The sequence below is a fragment of the Cebus imitator genome, unplaced genomic scaffold (assembly GCF_001604975.1).
Source record: "Cebus imitator isolate Cc_AM_T3 unplaced genomic scaffold, Cebus_imitator-1.0 Scaffold147, whole genome shotgun sequence".
Classification (NCBI taxonomy): domain Eukaryota; kingdom Metazoa; phylum Chordata; class Mammalia; order Primates; family Cebidae; genus Cebus; species Cebus imitator.
This window is the reverse complement of record NW_016107462.1, coordinates 83,730-100,395: the sequence shown is the minus strand read 5'-3', so window position 1 is coordinate 100,395 and position 16,666 is coordinate 83,730. Positions and strand designations below refer to the sequence as shown.

The following is a 16,666-nucleotide window of genomic DNA, read 5'->3' as shown; positions in this document are numbered from 1 at the left end:
ATTAAGCAGAGCAACTGGTATATTTTCAGAAAATGCTCTACTGTTTGCAAATCAATCTGTATGCTTTAATAGAAAGGATGATTTTCTCCAGAGCTGCTACAAGCATTGGATTAAGAATAAAACATGACAGTGGAATCACTTTTTCTTTACTTCTAAGGTGGCAAAGGGTGTATTTCATCAGGCTAATGCCAGTTTAACACCAATACTTACTCACCAACTCATTAGAAAAGCAATGCAAAATATAAACTAGATTTCTGTTGATGACTAAAAGTCATCTACTAATATCTTTAAGGGTTCCAAAGAGCAGAAGGCTACTCAAACGGACTTAAAATGCTGAGTTTATAAGCAAAAGTAAGAAGATGTGGATGTGATAAGAAATCAACAATATTATGAATACTCATAAATTCAACAAATATTTACTAGGGTCAGGTACTGTAGTCAAGGAAAGAAAACATGACAGTTACTAGGTCTAATATGTGAGGAAGGTATGGTGGGGGCAGAAGAGGATTACAAAAGATAGAAGTGAGGTGACAGAGAAAGCTTCACAGAGGTGCCTGTTACAATCTAGGGAGAAAAAAAACTGGTTGCCGGGGGGAAATAAAAACACAATCAAAATAGACTCAGATGGCTAGATACCATTTAAAAATAGAATCTCCACAGATAAGCGTAACTTTCCACTATTACCTGGCCAGAATAAAGAGCCCACAACCAACATGTAAAGAAATAATTTGGTATTTGAAATAGATACTAACAAGTATGTTAAAACAAACAAATCTCTAGAAGACCCAAAATGCCTGAAGTTAAGAAACATCAGTGGCAAACACAAAGCATGACTGTAACAGCAACCACAATACACACTTACATAGAACATACAGTACTTCCCATGTTCTGGGTGTGAAGCACTTTACATACATCCACAATCTTCTGAGGTGTATGTAATTTTTATTATCTTGTCATTTTAGAGACAAAAACATTGTGGCTCATGCCTGTAATCCTAGCATTTTGGGAGGCCAAGATGGGAGGATCACTTGAGGCCAGGGGTTTGAGACCAGCCTTGTTAACATAGTGAGATCCCACCTCTAAGAAAAAAATTGTTCGAAGATGAGGCCCAAAGATGTTAAGTAACTTGCCAAAGGTTAAACAGGGAGCAGGAAAGCTAGGAGCCGGATGGGACACTGTGGTGTGGGCATGAAAACACATGGGTTTGGATCTATAGGCTACAGTTGTCTGCTGACACAGATAAGCATTCATGAGACACTTCTACAAGCAAATCACAATTTCCACTGGAATGATTAAACTATCCAAGTGAATGAACAAATAATGTCAATATGTAAAACAACTTGCTTAAATTAGATTAAAATGATTTTTTAAAAGGAGGAATTGTCTGAATACAGAACTTCAGAAATGTAATGCTGAGACCAATCTAAAAAGATGAGAGTTATTTACAAATTACTCATTTGAGTGCAGCTTTAAATTCATAAAACAACGAGAACCTGGCTGATAAAAACACTATACAGCAATTATGAAAATATTCTGAAATTATTTATTTGCTTATCTATTTGAAGGGACAACAGGATTGTAATAAAAGACTCTAGCTGGAAGACATTACTCATAGGAATACTACGTATTATTGATTATGGCATTCACATCGTTTTAGACTGGAATGGGAATAAAAATATATTGTAGGCAACAATATAAATGATTGCAACTGACAATATTAGGTAGGATTTACTGACTGCCTACAATGCTCTAGGCACTATGCTAAAGATTATACATGTGTTATTTCATTCAATGTTGAGAAGTGTATTATTCTTCACAAAAAAAAGCTGAGGGGCAAGTGCTAAGGGAGGTTAAGTAACTTGCCTGAGGTCACACAGATATTAAGTAGAAAAACTGAGGCTGGTTCGTTTTGCAAATAGCATAGTATATACGCAAAATTATGTTTCCTCACTATCATATGCAGCGCAACTTCTAGTCAAACACATCATAATACATACTTTATTAAATACTTTGATGTTAATAAAATGAATTTAAATAATGTGGGTTTATAATAGAAATTTTTATAAAGGACCTGCCAAAATTTTTTTAAATTTCCATAATTTCTCAACCTAAATAAGTCATTTCATTGCCCCAGACATCTAACGATCACTTCTGTCAAGGCAGATAGATGATTAAGGGAGGAGGGGCGGGGCATAAAGGGATATAAAGAAGCAGTATTGGAGTCTCAACTCATGGTGGAGGTTGTGTACCAAAATAACAGCAAGAAATTTAAAAAGCAAGGGGCCATATTTTCCCTGGCGTTTGCTTATTTATCCCAATTCAATGTCCCATTTCCTTTTTCTGTTCAATTATAAGTAACTTAAGAGACAGCATCTTGTTCTGTTACCCAGGCTGGAGTGCCTTGAAGTGATCATAGCACACTGCCGCCTCCAACTTCTACACTCAAGTGATCTTCCCGCCTCAGCCTCCTGAGTAACTGGGATTATGGGCAAGTGCCACTATGCCCAGTTCATTTATTATTTTTTTTTTTTTTTGAGGCAGCATCTTGCTATGTTTGCCCAGGCTGGTCTGAATCTCCTGGTCTCAAGCAATCCTCCCACCCCAGCCTCCCAAGTAGCTGTAATTACAGTATAAATGACATCTTCACATGAATCTATGGTTAACATTAATGAGAAATATCAAGTTTACGTAATGAGAACACCAGTCAAAAATCTTCTTAGTCTCACTTCGGTAATTTTTCCTAAGTAAAGCTTCCTTAAACATTTCAAATAGGTTGTATGACACTTTTAAAATAACTTTAGATTTACAGAAGAGTTACAAAAATAGGAGCATTCCACCAAGTGCTGTGGCTTGTGCGTATAATCCCAGCACTTTGAGAGTCTGAGGTGACAGGATCACCTGAGCCCAGGAGTTTGAGAGCAGCCTGAGCAACACAAGGAGACCCCGTCTCTACAAAAAATTTTAAAATTTAGCAAGATGTGGTGGCAAAGGCCTAAGTCCCCACAACTAGGGAGGCTGAGGTGGGAGGATCACTTGGGCCCAGGAGGTTGAAGCTGCAGTTATCAGTGATCACACCACTGCACTCCAGCCTGGGCAACAGAGCAAGACCCTATCTCAAATAATAATAGTAATATAGTTCCCATATAGCCTTCACCCAGCTTCCATAGTATAATTATCAAACCACAAGACCGAGATTGGTACAATATTATTAACTAGGCTACACACCCTAATTGAGTTTCACCATAATAATTATTGTTTAAAAGTCAGCAATTTTTAAACATCAGCTTGACTTTTTAAATGAATGATATTTCTATTATTCATTAGGGTGCTCAGTGATATCACTACAACAACAATCAGGTTGTAATTTCCCAAGTGATTCTTCACTTACTGCTAAAAGCCTATCAGAGGAACAGCACGAAGTAGTTTGCCTCCCCAACCCCACCCCAAGATAACAGCTATTAGCACCAGTAGTCATAGGCCAGAAAGCAAACACCAGGCACAATACTATGAAATGGCTGGGAGCCCAAGCACAGACCAGGTGTTTTTTATTAAAGTGTAGCATGAAGAGAAGGCTTTGTTTTTCACTTTTAAAAGCCCCACCCAAATAAGCACTATTGTCATATGAATAACAAATTGAAAATAAGTGTTTTGGCTCCAGTGAACGAAAACTTACAACTTCGGACCGCTTTAGCTGCTCTAATCAAAAACAGTTATATGGCTTGCAACCTTACAAGATGATGAAATTTTACTACATGCTTTTTATGGTACAATAGGTAAATGCACAGAATCATCTACTCAATTCCAAATGAGTAACACCAGATGACAAAATTTAAAACAACGGAAAGCATAATACTTAGTTTTTTTCAAACCTAGGCTTGCTCTTGATATCATCCTCTGGGTAGGTCTCACTGCCGTGAGTTTACCACCAGAAGTTTAGAACCGATTAAAGACAGCAGACAATGATTTTCATGCAAATACTTTCCATACTGTAGTTGTTCAAACTATTGTGTAGCTTTTGCACACATATTTTGAAACAACAAAGCAACAGCTGCCTATAATTTTATGATTTAATCAGATGAACCATCTCTCTGTGAAGTACTCACATACTATTATGTCTAAAAAAGAGATTTCTAAAAGAAAGTTCTGTCAAATCAAAGTTCTATCAAATCTAACTGGGAATCACAACTGGGCTCTCATTTCTGCCATACTGTGGCTCTTGCAATACGAACCAGTGGCTAACAGGCTAAAATGAATTTTTCATACAGCACTACTTTTCATAATTAAAACTAGATATACCTAACTGATAATTAGGAATCCCTTACGGTACACGGGCTGATTTCGGTTATAATGGCAGCTAGACTGAAACTGTTCTAGGATGTGCAAGAGGCATCAACTTTACATGCGTTGATCTGTACCTTGTTTTTGGTAATAATATATGTTGGCTGGTTGAGATATTTAGATAGTTGCATTCTAGATAAGTTGGTAAAGATAAGAACGTATAAGAAAATCTTAAACTAATAATTGTGCTGGTAATTACAGGCAAAGATAATGATTATTCTTAAGCAAAGGCATGATGGACTAAAATGCTCAGTTTGCTTTGTAATATTTAGGTTTTAGAGTTTATACAGTATTATTTTTGGATAAATGTGGGCTAGGTTTTATTGGGGGGATATTTATTCTGACTGGGGATCCTTGGAGCTTTCTACTTGTGGTTTGGTATCTTTTTAGTTGTATTGGTCCATTTTCATGCTGCTGATGAAGACATAACCTGAGACTGGTCAATGTACAAAAGAAAAAGGTTTAATCAGGCTTACAGTTCTATGTGGCTGGGCAAGCCTCACAGTCAAAGCAGAAGGCAAGGAGGAGCAATTCACATCTTACATGGATGGCAGCAGGCAGAGAGAGGGCTTATGCAGGCAAATTCTTGTTTTTTAAAGTCATCAGATCTTGTGAGACTCATTCACTGTCATGAGAACAGTGCAGGAATGATGTGCCCCCATAATTCAATCCCCTCCCACTGGGTTCCTCCCTGATACGTGGGAATTGTGGGATTTACAATTCAAGATGAGATTTAGGTGGGGAGACAGCCAAACCACATCATTAGTTTTGCGTAGAGCAAAATCCATTGACAACATCTAAATATATCACTGAGTAATAGTCACAATGAAACAAATTATTTTGATCATGAGTCATCAAGAAAAAGTGTTGATTTTTTTTTTTTTTTTTTGAGACGGAGTCTCACTCTGTCCCCCGGGCTGGAGTGCAGTGGCACAATCTCGGCTCACTGCAACCTCCAACTCCCTGGTCCATCTTAAAAAGCGTGTCCCATACTTTCTAAGATGCAAATCACAAGCGATTCTCCTGCCTCAGCCTCCCAAGTAGCTGGGATTACAGGCATGAGCCACCACACCCGGCTAATTTTTTGTATTTTAAGTAGCGAGGATGGTCTTGATCTCCTGACCTCATGATCCACCCACCTCAGCCTCCCAAAGTGCTGGGATTATAGGCGTGAGGCACCATGCCTGGCCCAGGTATGATTATTTTTAATATTTTTGCCTGCAAAAGAACACTTGGTTTGCTATGTTTACGTATGGGACAATCTTTTTAAAAAGATATTTTTATCAAAAATGGTTAACATAAAAGAGCTGCAGGACTTACACTGACAAGCCCTATTTATTGGGAAACAGATACACTGACAAGCTTTTGTCTGAAAAGGCACCAGAAAAATATTTTAAAAGAAAGCAGTCACTTGTTTTTTTCATCGCCCTTTAAAAGCTCTCTCATCTCACCATTGATTCTAAGGAGAGGGACCTCATTATCTTCATCTCTGGAGTCCCACAGGGCCCCACGTGATTCCTAATATAAAAAAGGCAGGTAAATGTTTGGTACCCACATGAACACCTACCATATAAGTAGTATTTCATCATTTTACCCTTGTGTAAAGAACAGAAGAAAACGTGAATGGGCCAATCCCAAATGTTCACTGTTAGTTCAATGAAGAACCCTGTAAATCAGAAATGGCATTTACTGAACTGCACAATGCTTTATAACAAGCTGTGCAAAAATGGTTTCTCAAGTTTATTTAGGCTCAGTTGGAATGAGGGCTATGATCAACTGGTGAAGCCTACTGGGGCAGAGCAAGACCTAGAAGCAGCACATGAACTATCATATCGCAAACTTAAACTATACGCACTCAACAAACCTCCAAAATGCTCACAAATAACAAGTAAGCAGGTCCCAAGACAAGTACAAACAGCTAACACTCTCCTTTTTACCCCCATTGTTAAAGGAGGTTACATGTGAATGTATAGCTGGGTCCCTTGAAAATCATAAGCTGGCAAGGTCTTGTAGTTCCTTGGAACAAGGAATCATTATTGGCATTTTAAGTGCTTCTAAATATGCATTTATGTTTGATTATCTGATTAAACTGAAGTGTGGAAAATTCTCTTTTCTCACACTTTGTCTCAGCCAAAAGAAGTCGATATGACTCATCCCAAGAACCTTTTATCTTGATGGATTCTATTTTTCTCATTTCAGTCACAAACTTGCATAAATATGAGAAAAATGCCTAAAAGAAAGAAATGAGGAATTCTGGTGTGCTGCTTCTTATTTCCTTACAAAGGACCCTAGCCCACTACCTCCAGGCTATGGCACTCATAAGCCATGGTTAAATCTTACCTTTAGTTTAAATAAGAGAACCTGTAAGGAATGTGCTGGGTGTTACCATTTTGGTTCCACAACTGTAACCACAGCAGGCTGCCTGGGCAGCTGGGTACCCAGCTCTTAACTGAGGAGCTGGGAGAGGGGGCCAGGGCTCCAGGAGCCACAGCCTTTCCTTCCATCCACCCTCTTGGGCCTTTCAGATACACGATACTCTTCCTGCCCTACTTGGTCTTGTCATCTTTTTTTCCACCATCTCTATTTATCTTTTCCTTGGCCAAACTATAAAATACAAACATTTCCAAAACATTTTGTTTACTCACTGAATTTCACCTAAAAGTAGGAGTTTCATGCTTTTCCAATTCTTACATTCCCTATATGGAACTCTTTCAATTGCTCTAGAAACCAGAAAATGTTGCTTCTTACCTTTATAATTTGAATGCAAGGATGCTGAGGAGTTTTCATTCTTTTTCTATTGTGTATCCCATACATTCTAAGGTGCAAATTAAGAATTCAAACTTTCTTATAGTTTTTGAATTGTTAAAAGATGCCTGCTTCATCATGTGATTTTGCTAAAATCTTAAACAGTATCTCAGACTGCTTTGACTGCTGATCTGAAAATTTAAAATGTACTTTGTTCAGTTTATTTTTACTTTTATTTTGAGACAGGGCTTCTCTCTGTTGCCCAGGCTGGAGTACAGTGATGAAATCTTGGCTCAATGCAACCTCTGCCTCCTGGGTTCTCGCAATCCTCCCATCTCAGCTTCCCAAGTAGCTGAGATTATAGGCCCACACCACCACATCCCACTAATTTTTGTATTTTTTGTGGAGATGCAGTTTCACCATGTTGACCAGGCTGGTCTCGAACTTCTGGCCTCAAGTGATCTGCCCATCTTAGCCTCCCAAAGTGATGGGATTGCAGGTGTGAGCTACTGTGCCTGACCTAAAATGTACTTTGTTCTTATTTTCAGGTAGTTTCTCCCATATTGACAAATTATATTTAATTCTTACTACTAGCTTAGTGTGGTAAAAATCAGACACAAAGGCATTTTCAGTCTTTCACCACTCCCTTTCAATCTTTACGATGTTTTTACTGGAAACTATGTTCTGAGCAAACATGTCTATGAAGTCACCAGATTCTCCCTGTCTCATGAAATGGTGTAACTGCAGACCCTGAGCACTGAGCATCTTCTAATTCTTACCTTCTTGATACCACTAAAAGTATCAGAGAAATATGTTGTGGGTGGGGTGATGGTAGACATTTTAACTATCTTTAAAACAAGAATCAAGAAAAAAATGTTATTTATTCTTAAACTTGAAAATAGTTTTTATATACTGCTGCACATTTAAAATATTTATAAAACAAAAAAGAGAGATCTAAGTAATTATTATACACATTGAACTATTACTATAAGTGAAGTGAAAATGTATTGGTCCCTGATTTCTTTTACAAAGCTATGATTTCATCTTAGAAAAGCATTAGCATAATGTTGCTATCTTACAAAACCAAACTGATTTTATTTTCATTTTGCTTGAAATACTGTTAGCTTAAAGATTTCATCTCATCTAGCTATTGCTTTAGTAACACCCTGTAGCTGTAAGCAAAACCATTTGGACCTGACAGTATTCTTAAGAGTGTCCACACCTCACTATTAACTGATGTCTCACACTAAGACAATAGAAAAAAATGACATTCTCACAGGAAATTTTAATATGCTCACCTTCGACTTAAAGCTTGGTAAGGAAAAACCTGTATGGTTAAAAAGGGAAAACTCTTTAATGGCTGTGAACATACCTCTAAAGGAATGCAAAAAACAGTTAATGTAGATAAGTTATCCAACTTTGCACTGACCTTGAAAAAGGATGCTAACCTTCAAACAATTAGCAAATAGTTACATAAACACCTGCTGTGTAAAAGACAGAACCATCAAGAATAAACAGAAGACATAGTTCCTTCCTCCAATAAGCACGTCCTGTGGGGGTTCAACACAAGCACGTGGAAAATGCAGTTCTGGCTGAACTCATTACTGTGAACTTATCTGTGCTCGCCGTGGATGGTCTCTGAGAACTGACTCAAGTGAGCACGGTTTAATCCTTGCCCAAGCTTAGCAGATGCAAGGGATGCTTCAGAGAGGTGGTCTAAGAAACATGCTGGTCAGGCTTTCTAAGCTACACGTCATCAAGTTAAGGAATCAATGTAATTGACAGAAATGCCTTCAATGAGCTGACTATTAATATGACCTCAGCTTTTTACCAACTTTGATAGAGGTGAAGAGGAGAAGATCTGTGGAAAGTGGTTACTACACTGCCTGGCATGTTGTAGCTCTGAAAAATGTGAGCTGTTGTTGCTTTTATTATGGCTGTTACCATCACTAAAAAATCACCTGGTAACCTGAGTCCCCGTCTGCTACGCAGCACACAGTAAAAGGTGCTCAGGCTACTATGGCAGAGACAACCTTATCGAGCCCTGCTTCCCTGGTTTTAAAGGGTTAACAGCAAGGCTCACCTCTCTGGGTTGTGTGTGGTGTCAAGAAGACAGTAATGAATGCATCGTGCTTAGCCCAGAGCCTGGCATACAGTATCTGTTCATCACACCACTGATGCCGTGAATAATTACTCGGGTGATGTAAGTGCATAACTAAACAAACTAAGTCATTAAAACACTAGTAAGGAAATAAATAGGTGTTATGATTACGGAGGCGGGAGGAAGGGAGGGATGTGTCTCTGAGGTGACATGTGACCCTAAGGCCTGAGGAATGCGGAAAGAGGAGACATGAGAGAGGAATGGGGAAGGGATATGAGACAGGCCTGGGGGAGCTAGGATGAACGCTCCATGCGGACAGTTATTTGTGTCAGTCTTCTTCATCACTATCCCCAGGCCTTGGGAAATGGCTGGCACACAGTAGACACTCGATAAAGACGTATACACTACTTATATATTTCAAAACATCATGCTGTACACCAGAAATATACGGATATTATTTGTCAATTTTTAAAACAGGAAAAAATTAAAATTAAAAAATTATCACACACCTAAAAAATGAAATATATAGAATGAAGGAAGAAAGAATATTTCTAGCAGGGAGATTTACAAAGGTAAGGACCCTGGTGCATCTGCAGCATGGCTGGGCACAGTGGTTGGGTGGCACGGGGTACGGCTGATGAGGCAGACGGAGGCCAGATTACACAGGGTCGTGACAGCCAGGTCTTAAGCTCTAGTTTATTCTTTTTTTAAAGGGATGCCACTGACAGGTTTTAGCAGAGAGTGGTATGATCTAATTTCATTCTTTTTCTTATTTTATTTTTTTTTAAGAGATAGGGTCTCACTCTGTCGCTCAGGTTGTGAGCTCAAGTGAGTCTCCCACCTCAGCCTCCCATGGAGTTGGGACTACAGGTGTGCACCACTACTCGTAGATAATTTTTATTAAGACATTTTGTAGAGATGGAGTCTACGTTGCCCAAGCTGGTCTCGAACTCCTGGGCTCAGGTGATCTTCCAGCCTAAGCCTCCCATAGTGCTGGGATTACAGGCATGAGCCACTGTGCCTGACCTCATTCATTTCTTTAAAAGATCACTCTGGCTGCCAGGTGAAGAAGATATTTTGGGGAAGCCTGAGTGAAATGAGGAAGACCATCTGAGAGGCCAGTGTAGCAATTCAAACAAGGAGTGAGTTAGAGGCTTGAACTAGAACAGTGAACTTCTTGATGGGCTACATGATGAGGGATGAAAGAACAGAACTCTGGAATCATTCTTAAGTTTCTATTTGAGCAAGCATCAGACAACTGTGCTATTTACTGAGAAGCGGACAACTGGGAAGGAAAAGATTGGGAAGAAGGCAAATAAAAAGTGACAGTTCTGTTCTGAGCTGGTCACCCAAAGACATCCTGAGTGAGAATATCAACTAGGCAGCTGGTCATCTGAGGCTGCCGCTCAGAGGAAGGGACTTGCCATGGAGTTATATACATGCAAGTTGGTTTAAAGATGGCATCCAAAGCCAAGGAATAAGATAAAATTACAAGCTACAGCTCTTTGTCAGGTAATAAAAACCATGAAATCTATCGTGTTTCTTTTTTTTGTCTGTCATAAAGTTCTAAAGTAAATACAAATCTTCAAGGAAAATTATCTTCGCTAACGCTTTGGACATGATAATCTACCGTTTTTGCTTCCCCATCTCTTTCTGGTGTCTTGTCCCTTTTCATCTAAAATATGTTTTGGTAAGCAACTGCATTATAAAAAAAGAAAAAGGCAATGATGTAGTGTAGTGACAAGTGAGTATTCTGCAATTAGAGACACACTACATTTAAGTTATCAGTGAGTTGTGTGCCGCTCTGACGGACTCTCAGCTCAAGGGCATTAAGCCATTTCTTATTCATCTTTGCATTCTTGTGAAATGCAACAATGTCCAGACAGAGTGGACAGGCAGCAGAGGCTCCATGACAGCAGGTGTCATTTATTAGTAAATGGAAGGGGTGAAGGCCTTATCTGAACACTGTAAGATGTTTTAAACACAAAAGAGCGTGTGATTAAATACGAGTCAGTGACAGACAAATCGGCACTAAATAAGGGCAAATCTCCGAGGCCTCGATCAGGAGACTTCAAGCAGGAGCTCAAACACTGAACTGAGCTTTGAATGATGCATCACTTTTGGACCGTTAGAAACGTGTTTCAGAAAGGAGTCAGATAACAGGGAAGGGGGAACATATTTAGAGGCAGTAAGGAGGCTATTCTGGCTGGAGGGGAAACATTCTGTGCACGCACGCATGCCTGCATGCACGCGCGCACACACACACATACACAAAGTACAAGGTAGAGACTGAAAAAAACGGTCAAGGACACGGTGTGGAGAACCTTGAGTGCTAACAACTTCATGTTCCTGAGAACCTGAGTGTTACTGAAAGAGAAGTTTAGGGAAGATCACACACGTTCAAAATGTAGAATGGATGAGAATGAAGAGAACCTACTAGGATGTGGGCAAGGATAAGGTACTAAGAACCAGGTAAAATGTGGCCACAGAATCCCAACAGTCGAGTCAACTGAACTTGGTGAGTAATGTGACATGGAGAAAAAGAAACAAGGGAATCAAATTTTAATCTGAGACTTGAGACCAGGTGGCCAGCAGAATACTGATTAATAGAAATGGGAGACAGCAGGAAGACATGATTTTAGAAGAAAGATGATGACTTTGATTTTAGACAGAGTTGAGTTTAAGGCAACCGTAGCTGCCACCACCTCCAGCCCCTCACTCCCTGCAGTGCCGTGTGTATGCAATGTGCTGGTCTTGGCTGAGAAAAAATTTCCTAAATAGTAATATTTCCATATATACATAAACACAGTGGAGATATCTTCTCATATACTCTCCATGACTGGAAAAGTAAGTTTAAATTGATAAAATTGTAAACATAAAAATTTCTAAAGTTCCAAAAACTGTCTACTTCTACAAAAGCATTGTGATTGTACGTTCAGATGTTTAAAAACTATTATATGAAAAGAGGCTCTACATTATTTAGTCACCAGGGAACTGCAAATTAAAACCCCAATGAGATACCAGTTCACACGTACTAGAATGGCTGAAAAAAAATTTAATCTGATAGTGACAAGAAATGACATGGATGTAGAGCAACTAGAACTCTCATACACCGTTGGTAGGAATGCAAAATGGTACAAACACTTAAGAAAACACCTTGACAGTTCAATTTCTTATAAAATTAAGCATATACCTTCTTTATGGCCCAGGAATGCTACTCTTGGCCTCTTACCTAGAGAAATAAAAACCTATATCCATACCAATACTATATGCAAGTATTTATAGCAGCTTTATTTATAATTATCAAAAACTGGAAAACAACTCAAAAGTGTATAAACTAGTACATAAGTAAACTGTAGCATATCCATACACATATGGAATACTACAAAGCAACAGAAGAAAACAACTGCTGGTACAAGCAACAATATGAATGAATCTCCAAAATATTACATTAAGTGAAAGAAGCAAGGCACAGGATGATATAACAGTACTCTGTACCTATTTCTATGATGTTCTGGAAAAGAGAAGACTGCAGAAGTGGGTCACAGAGGCTGTGGGTGCAGGAAGGGTACGACTACAACATGGCATGAGGGAACTTTCTGGGTTGATGGAAATTCTCTGTTTTGGTTATGGTGGTGGTTTTAAACATTTATCGAAACTCATAAAAATGTGCATGTATAAAGGGTGAATTTTATCATGTTATGTATTCCTCAAGAAACCTGACTTGACAGAAAAAAAAAAAAAAAAAAAAAAAACCATTGCAGCATCTTAACATTTGCTCAAAGAGAATTTTTCAATCATAGCATTGTCATCTATGATTACTCTGAAAAATTCTGGACATTTCTTAACCAGCCAGAATTTTACAAATGTCCTTAATGTTGAAAAGAAACAAACACTATGCTTTTTCCTTCTTTAGGCCTCAAAACATTCCTTTGCAGGGCAAAAGGATGTTAGAGTGTGCAGAAGCTATGTGAATGCTGGTTATTGAGACACTAATAAAGTCAGTCTTGTTTGCTGGACAGCTGTTGGCTTCATTGTTCTTTTGTCACACACTGAAAAGGAGAGCTGTTATGTTAATGGAATGTGACCTTCTCATTGGATAGCTGTTACATCATACCCTGAAATGCTGTCCGAGAACTCTATTTTCACCACACACCGCATAGGAAACGGCAAAACAAACAAAACGGGATACCCAAAAACCTGTACTAAATGAGCACTACTCCTCCTTAAAATCAGATCACTTTTAAGAAATACTTCTCGCTACTTATTATCCCATTATTTACTCTGTTAATGTTTTTTTCTTAATTTAGTATCTTTTAGTATATAACCTGGACAGAATTTATTTCCAGGTCTAAATCATTTTTATGATATTCTCCGAAAGAGATTTTGTATGAGCACTCCATGCCTAGTAAATCTATAAAATTATGAGAGTAATTCCTTTATTTTTGTATTAGCTAATGCCTACCTAGATATTTTACAGCCTGGTCATTTATGAACCATTTTCACTTGAAAAAGGGCGTTCAAAGTTTTTGGACCATTATCCACAACGAGAAATACATTTTACATTGCAACCTAGTACAGATATTTATGTGTGTACGCACATACTCACATAACATTGAGGTCTTACAAAATAAGACTCTTACCATGTAAGATGCCCTCTACTATCTTCTTTATTATGGTCTTTAAAATGCTGACAAACACCCACACAATTCATATCATTGCCCAAAGTTTTCATTATCACTGCACGAGAAGGTGAAAAACCAAAGCAACATCTCTGCATGTTTTGAATACAGGCTTTTAAAGACGTGTTGGTTTTTTTTTTTGTTTGGTTTTAGTTCCAGAGCATGCGTGCAGGATGTGCAGGTTTGTTACACAGGTAAATGTGTGTCATGCTGGTTTGCTCCATCTGTCAACCCGTAAGTATTACGCCCAGCGAGCATTAATTATTTTTCCTGATGCTCTCCTTCTCCATACAACCCACAATAGGCCAGAGTCGTTTTATGTTCTTCTTCTCCCTCTGTCCATGTTCTCATTGCTCAGCTCCCACTTATAAGTGAGAACATGCAGTGTTTACTTTTCTGTTCCTGCATTACTTTGCTGAGGATAATGGCTTCTAGCTCCAACCACGTCCCTGCAAAGGACATAATATTATTCCTTTTTTATGGCTGTATAGTATTCCATGGTGTGTATATGCCACATTTTCTTTATCCAGTCTATCACTGATGGGACTTGGGTTAATTCAATGTCTTTGCTATGGTAAATAGTTCTGTAATGAACATACACATTTATGTATCTTTATAACAGTGATTTATATTCCTTTGGGTATATACCCAATAATGGGGATGCTGGGTCAAATGGTATTTCTGGTTCTAGGTCCATGAGAAATCACTACATTGTCTTCCACAAGAGTTGAACTAATTTATAGTCCTGCCAACAGTGTAAAAGCATTCCTTTTTCTCCAAAGCCTCATCAGCATGTGTTGTTTCTTGACTTTTTAATAATCACCATGGTGATTATTAATGCATGAGATGGTATCTCACTGTGGTTTTGATTTGCATTTTTCTAACGATCAGTGATGTTGAGTTTTTTTTCATGTTTGTTGGCGGCATGAAAGTCTTCTCTTGAGAAGTGTCTGTTGATGTCCTTTGCTCACATTTTAATGTGGCTGCTTGTTTTCTTATAAATCTGTTTAATTTCCTTGCAGACTCTGGATATTAGACCTTTGTCAGATGAAAAGGTTGCAAAAATTTCCTCCCATTCTGTAGGTTGTCTGAACGTTCTGATGATAGTTTCTTTTGCTGTGCAGAAGCTCTTTAGTTTAATTGGATCCCATTGGTCAATTTTTGCTTCAGTTGCAACTGCTTTTGATATTTTCATCATGAAGTATTTGCCCATGTCCATGTCCTTAATGGTTAAAACGTGTTGGTTTTTTAAACAGCTCACTGACCTTCTCCAAGGTTGACTCACAATTCACCATACTCTGCTCCTTCCCTCTGGGGGCATCTAGTCCTGGCTGGAGTGAGCAGCCAAGATGGAAGGGACAGTCAGAGCCCTGACACCCTGCTGCTCCTGATCCAAGTGGCCCTTTTATAGGGTGTGGGGGAAACTGGGTCTTCTCAGTCTTCATGTATTCAAGGCTTTGCATTTTTCCTCATCCACTTACCCTCACTGTAACTCTTTAACTTCTACACACACACACACACACACACACACACACACACACACAGACAGAGAGAGAGAGAGAGAGAGAGAGAGAGAGAGAGACGGAAGCAAAATGAAATTTAACTGGGTATGCTCAGAAATTCCAAAATGGCAATACAGAAAAAAAGTACAGTTAAGTTTTTTTCTTAATATCTATGGGTGTCAGTGCCCCCTGCTATGCCTACTTCCTCAGAGCACAGCCACCTGAACAAGTTTAAAAGACTGAAATGGCAAGTACATCACACATAAAATGTATTTTCAACTGCTAGTAGATTTGACTTATTAAACTTCTAGTCAACATTATGTTCTACTCTTCCACATTCAAACTATTAGCTATATTATAGTTAGAGATAAATTTTATGTGCAGATTGAGAAACTTACTTTTAAGGACTCCCATAAGGGAAACTGGACCAAAGAAAAAGGAATCTAAAAAGAGAGAGGAAAAAAAAAAATCAAATAAATTAGGTAAGAAAGAGCCAAGCTTGCCTTATGACTGTATGAGCCTATAATTATTATTATTTCATTTTAACTTTATAACAAAGCTAGTATCAAACAAATTCACAGGTATAGTATACAAAGAGTTAAACTGTAGTCTGTGGATTTTCTTTTTTGGTTGAGATGAAGTCTCGCCCTATCACCCAGGCTGGAGTGCAGTGCCACGATCACCACCCTCGACTTCCCAGACTCACAAGATTTTCCCACCCCAGCTACCAGAGTAGTTGAGACTACAGGCACATGCCACCACAATCAGATAACTTTTTATTTTTTTTTAGAGATGAGGTTTCACCATGTTGCCTGGGTTGGTCTGAAACGCATGGGCTCAAGCAATCCACCTGACCTGGCCTCCGAAAGTGCTGGGATTACAGGCGTGAGCCACTGAGCCTGGTGATATTCTAACTTTTTGAGCCCAAGGGACATAAAATGATGTTGTGAAGTCCTTTTGAAATGGAAAGAGAAGCACGAGAGTCTAGCTACTGAAATGACAAAATAAGTATTTCCCACCGTAATAAAAAAACTTTAGGACTTGACATTTTTGTGCTTAAGAGCCAAGGCTGTGTAACTTCTTAGCAGTCAAAGTGTTAGCATTTAAAAGAAACACGGAGGAGAAAGGAAGGTAAGGGGAGGTGCGGGAAGAAACGTTAGAGGAATGGGGAGACAACAGAGAGGAAATGGGGAGCAGAAAGAGAAGGGGAGAGACAAAGGAGTAGAAGAAAAGGAAAGAGAGTGGAGAGAGGAAAAAGGGGTAAAAAGGGAGCAGGAAGGAGGGGAAGAAAGCACGGA

General features: G+C 38.8%; 1 protein-coding gene across 1 annotated transcript in view; it reads right to left on the bottom strand.

Moving 5' to 3' along the window:
• Positions 1–16,666, bottom strand: part of SLC25A26 (solute carrier family 25 member 26) — a 68,913-nt gene that overhangs the window by 18,229 nt on the left and 34,018 nt on the right. Inside the window, exon 2 of the mRNA XM_037743554.1 lies at positions 15,767–15,811. Coding sequence (XP_037599482.1) covers positions 15,767–15,811 — 45 coding nt within the window. The remainder of the gene's footprint in view (positions 1–15,766; positions 15,812–16,666) is intronic.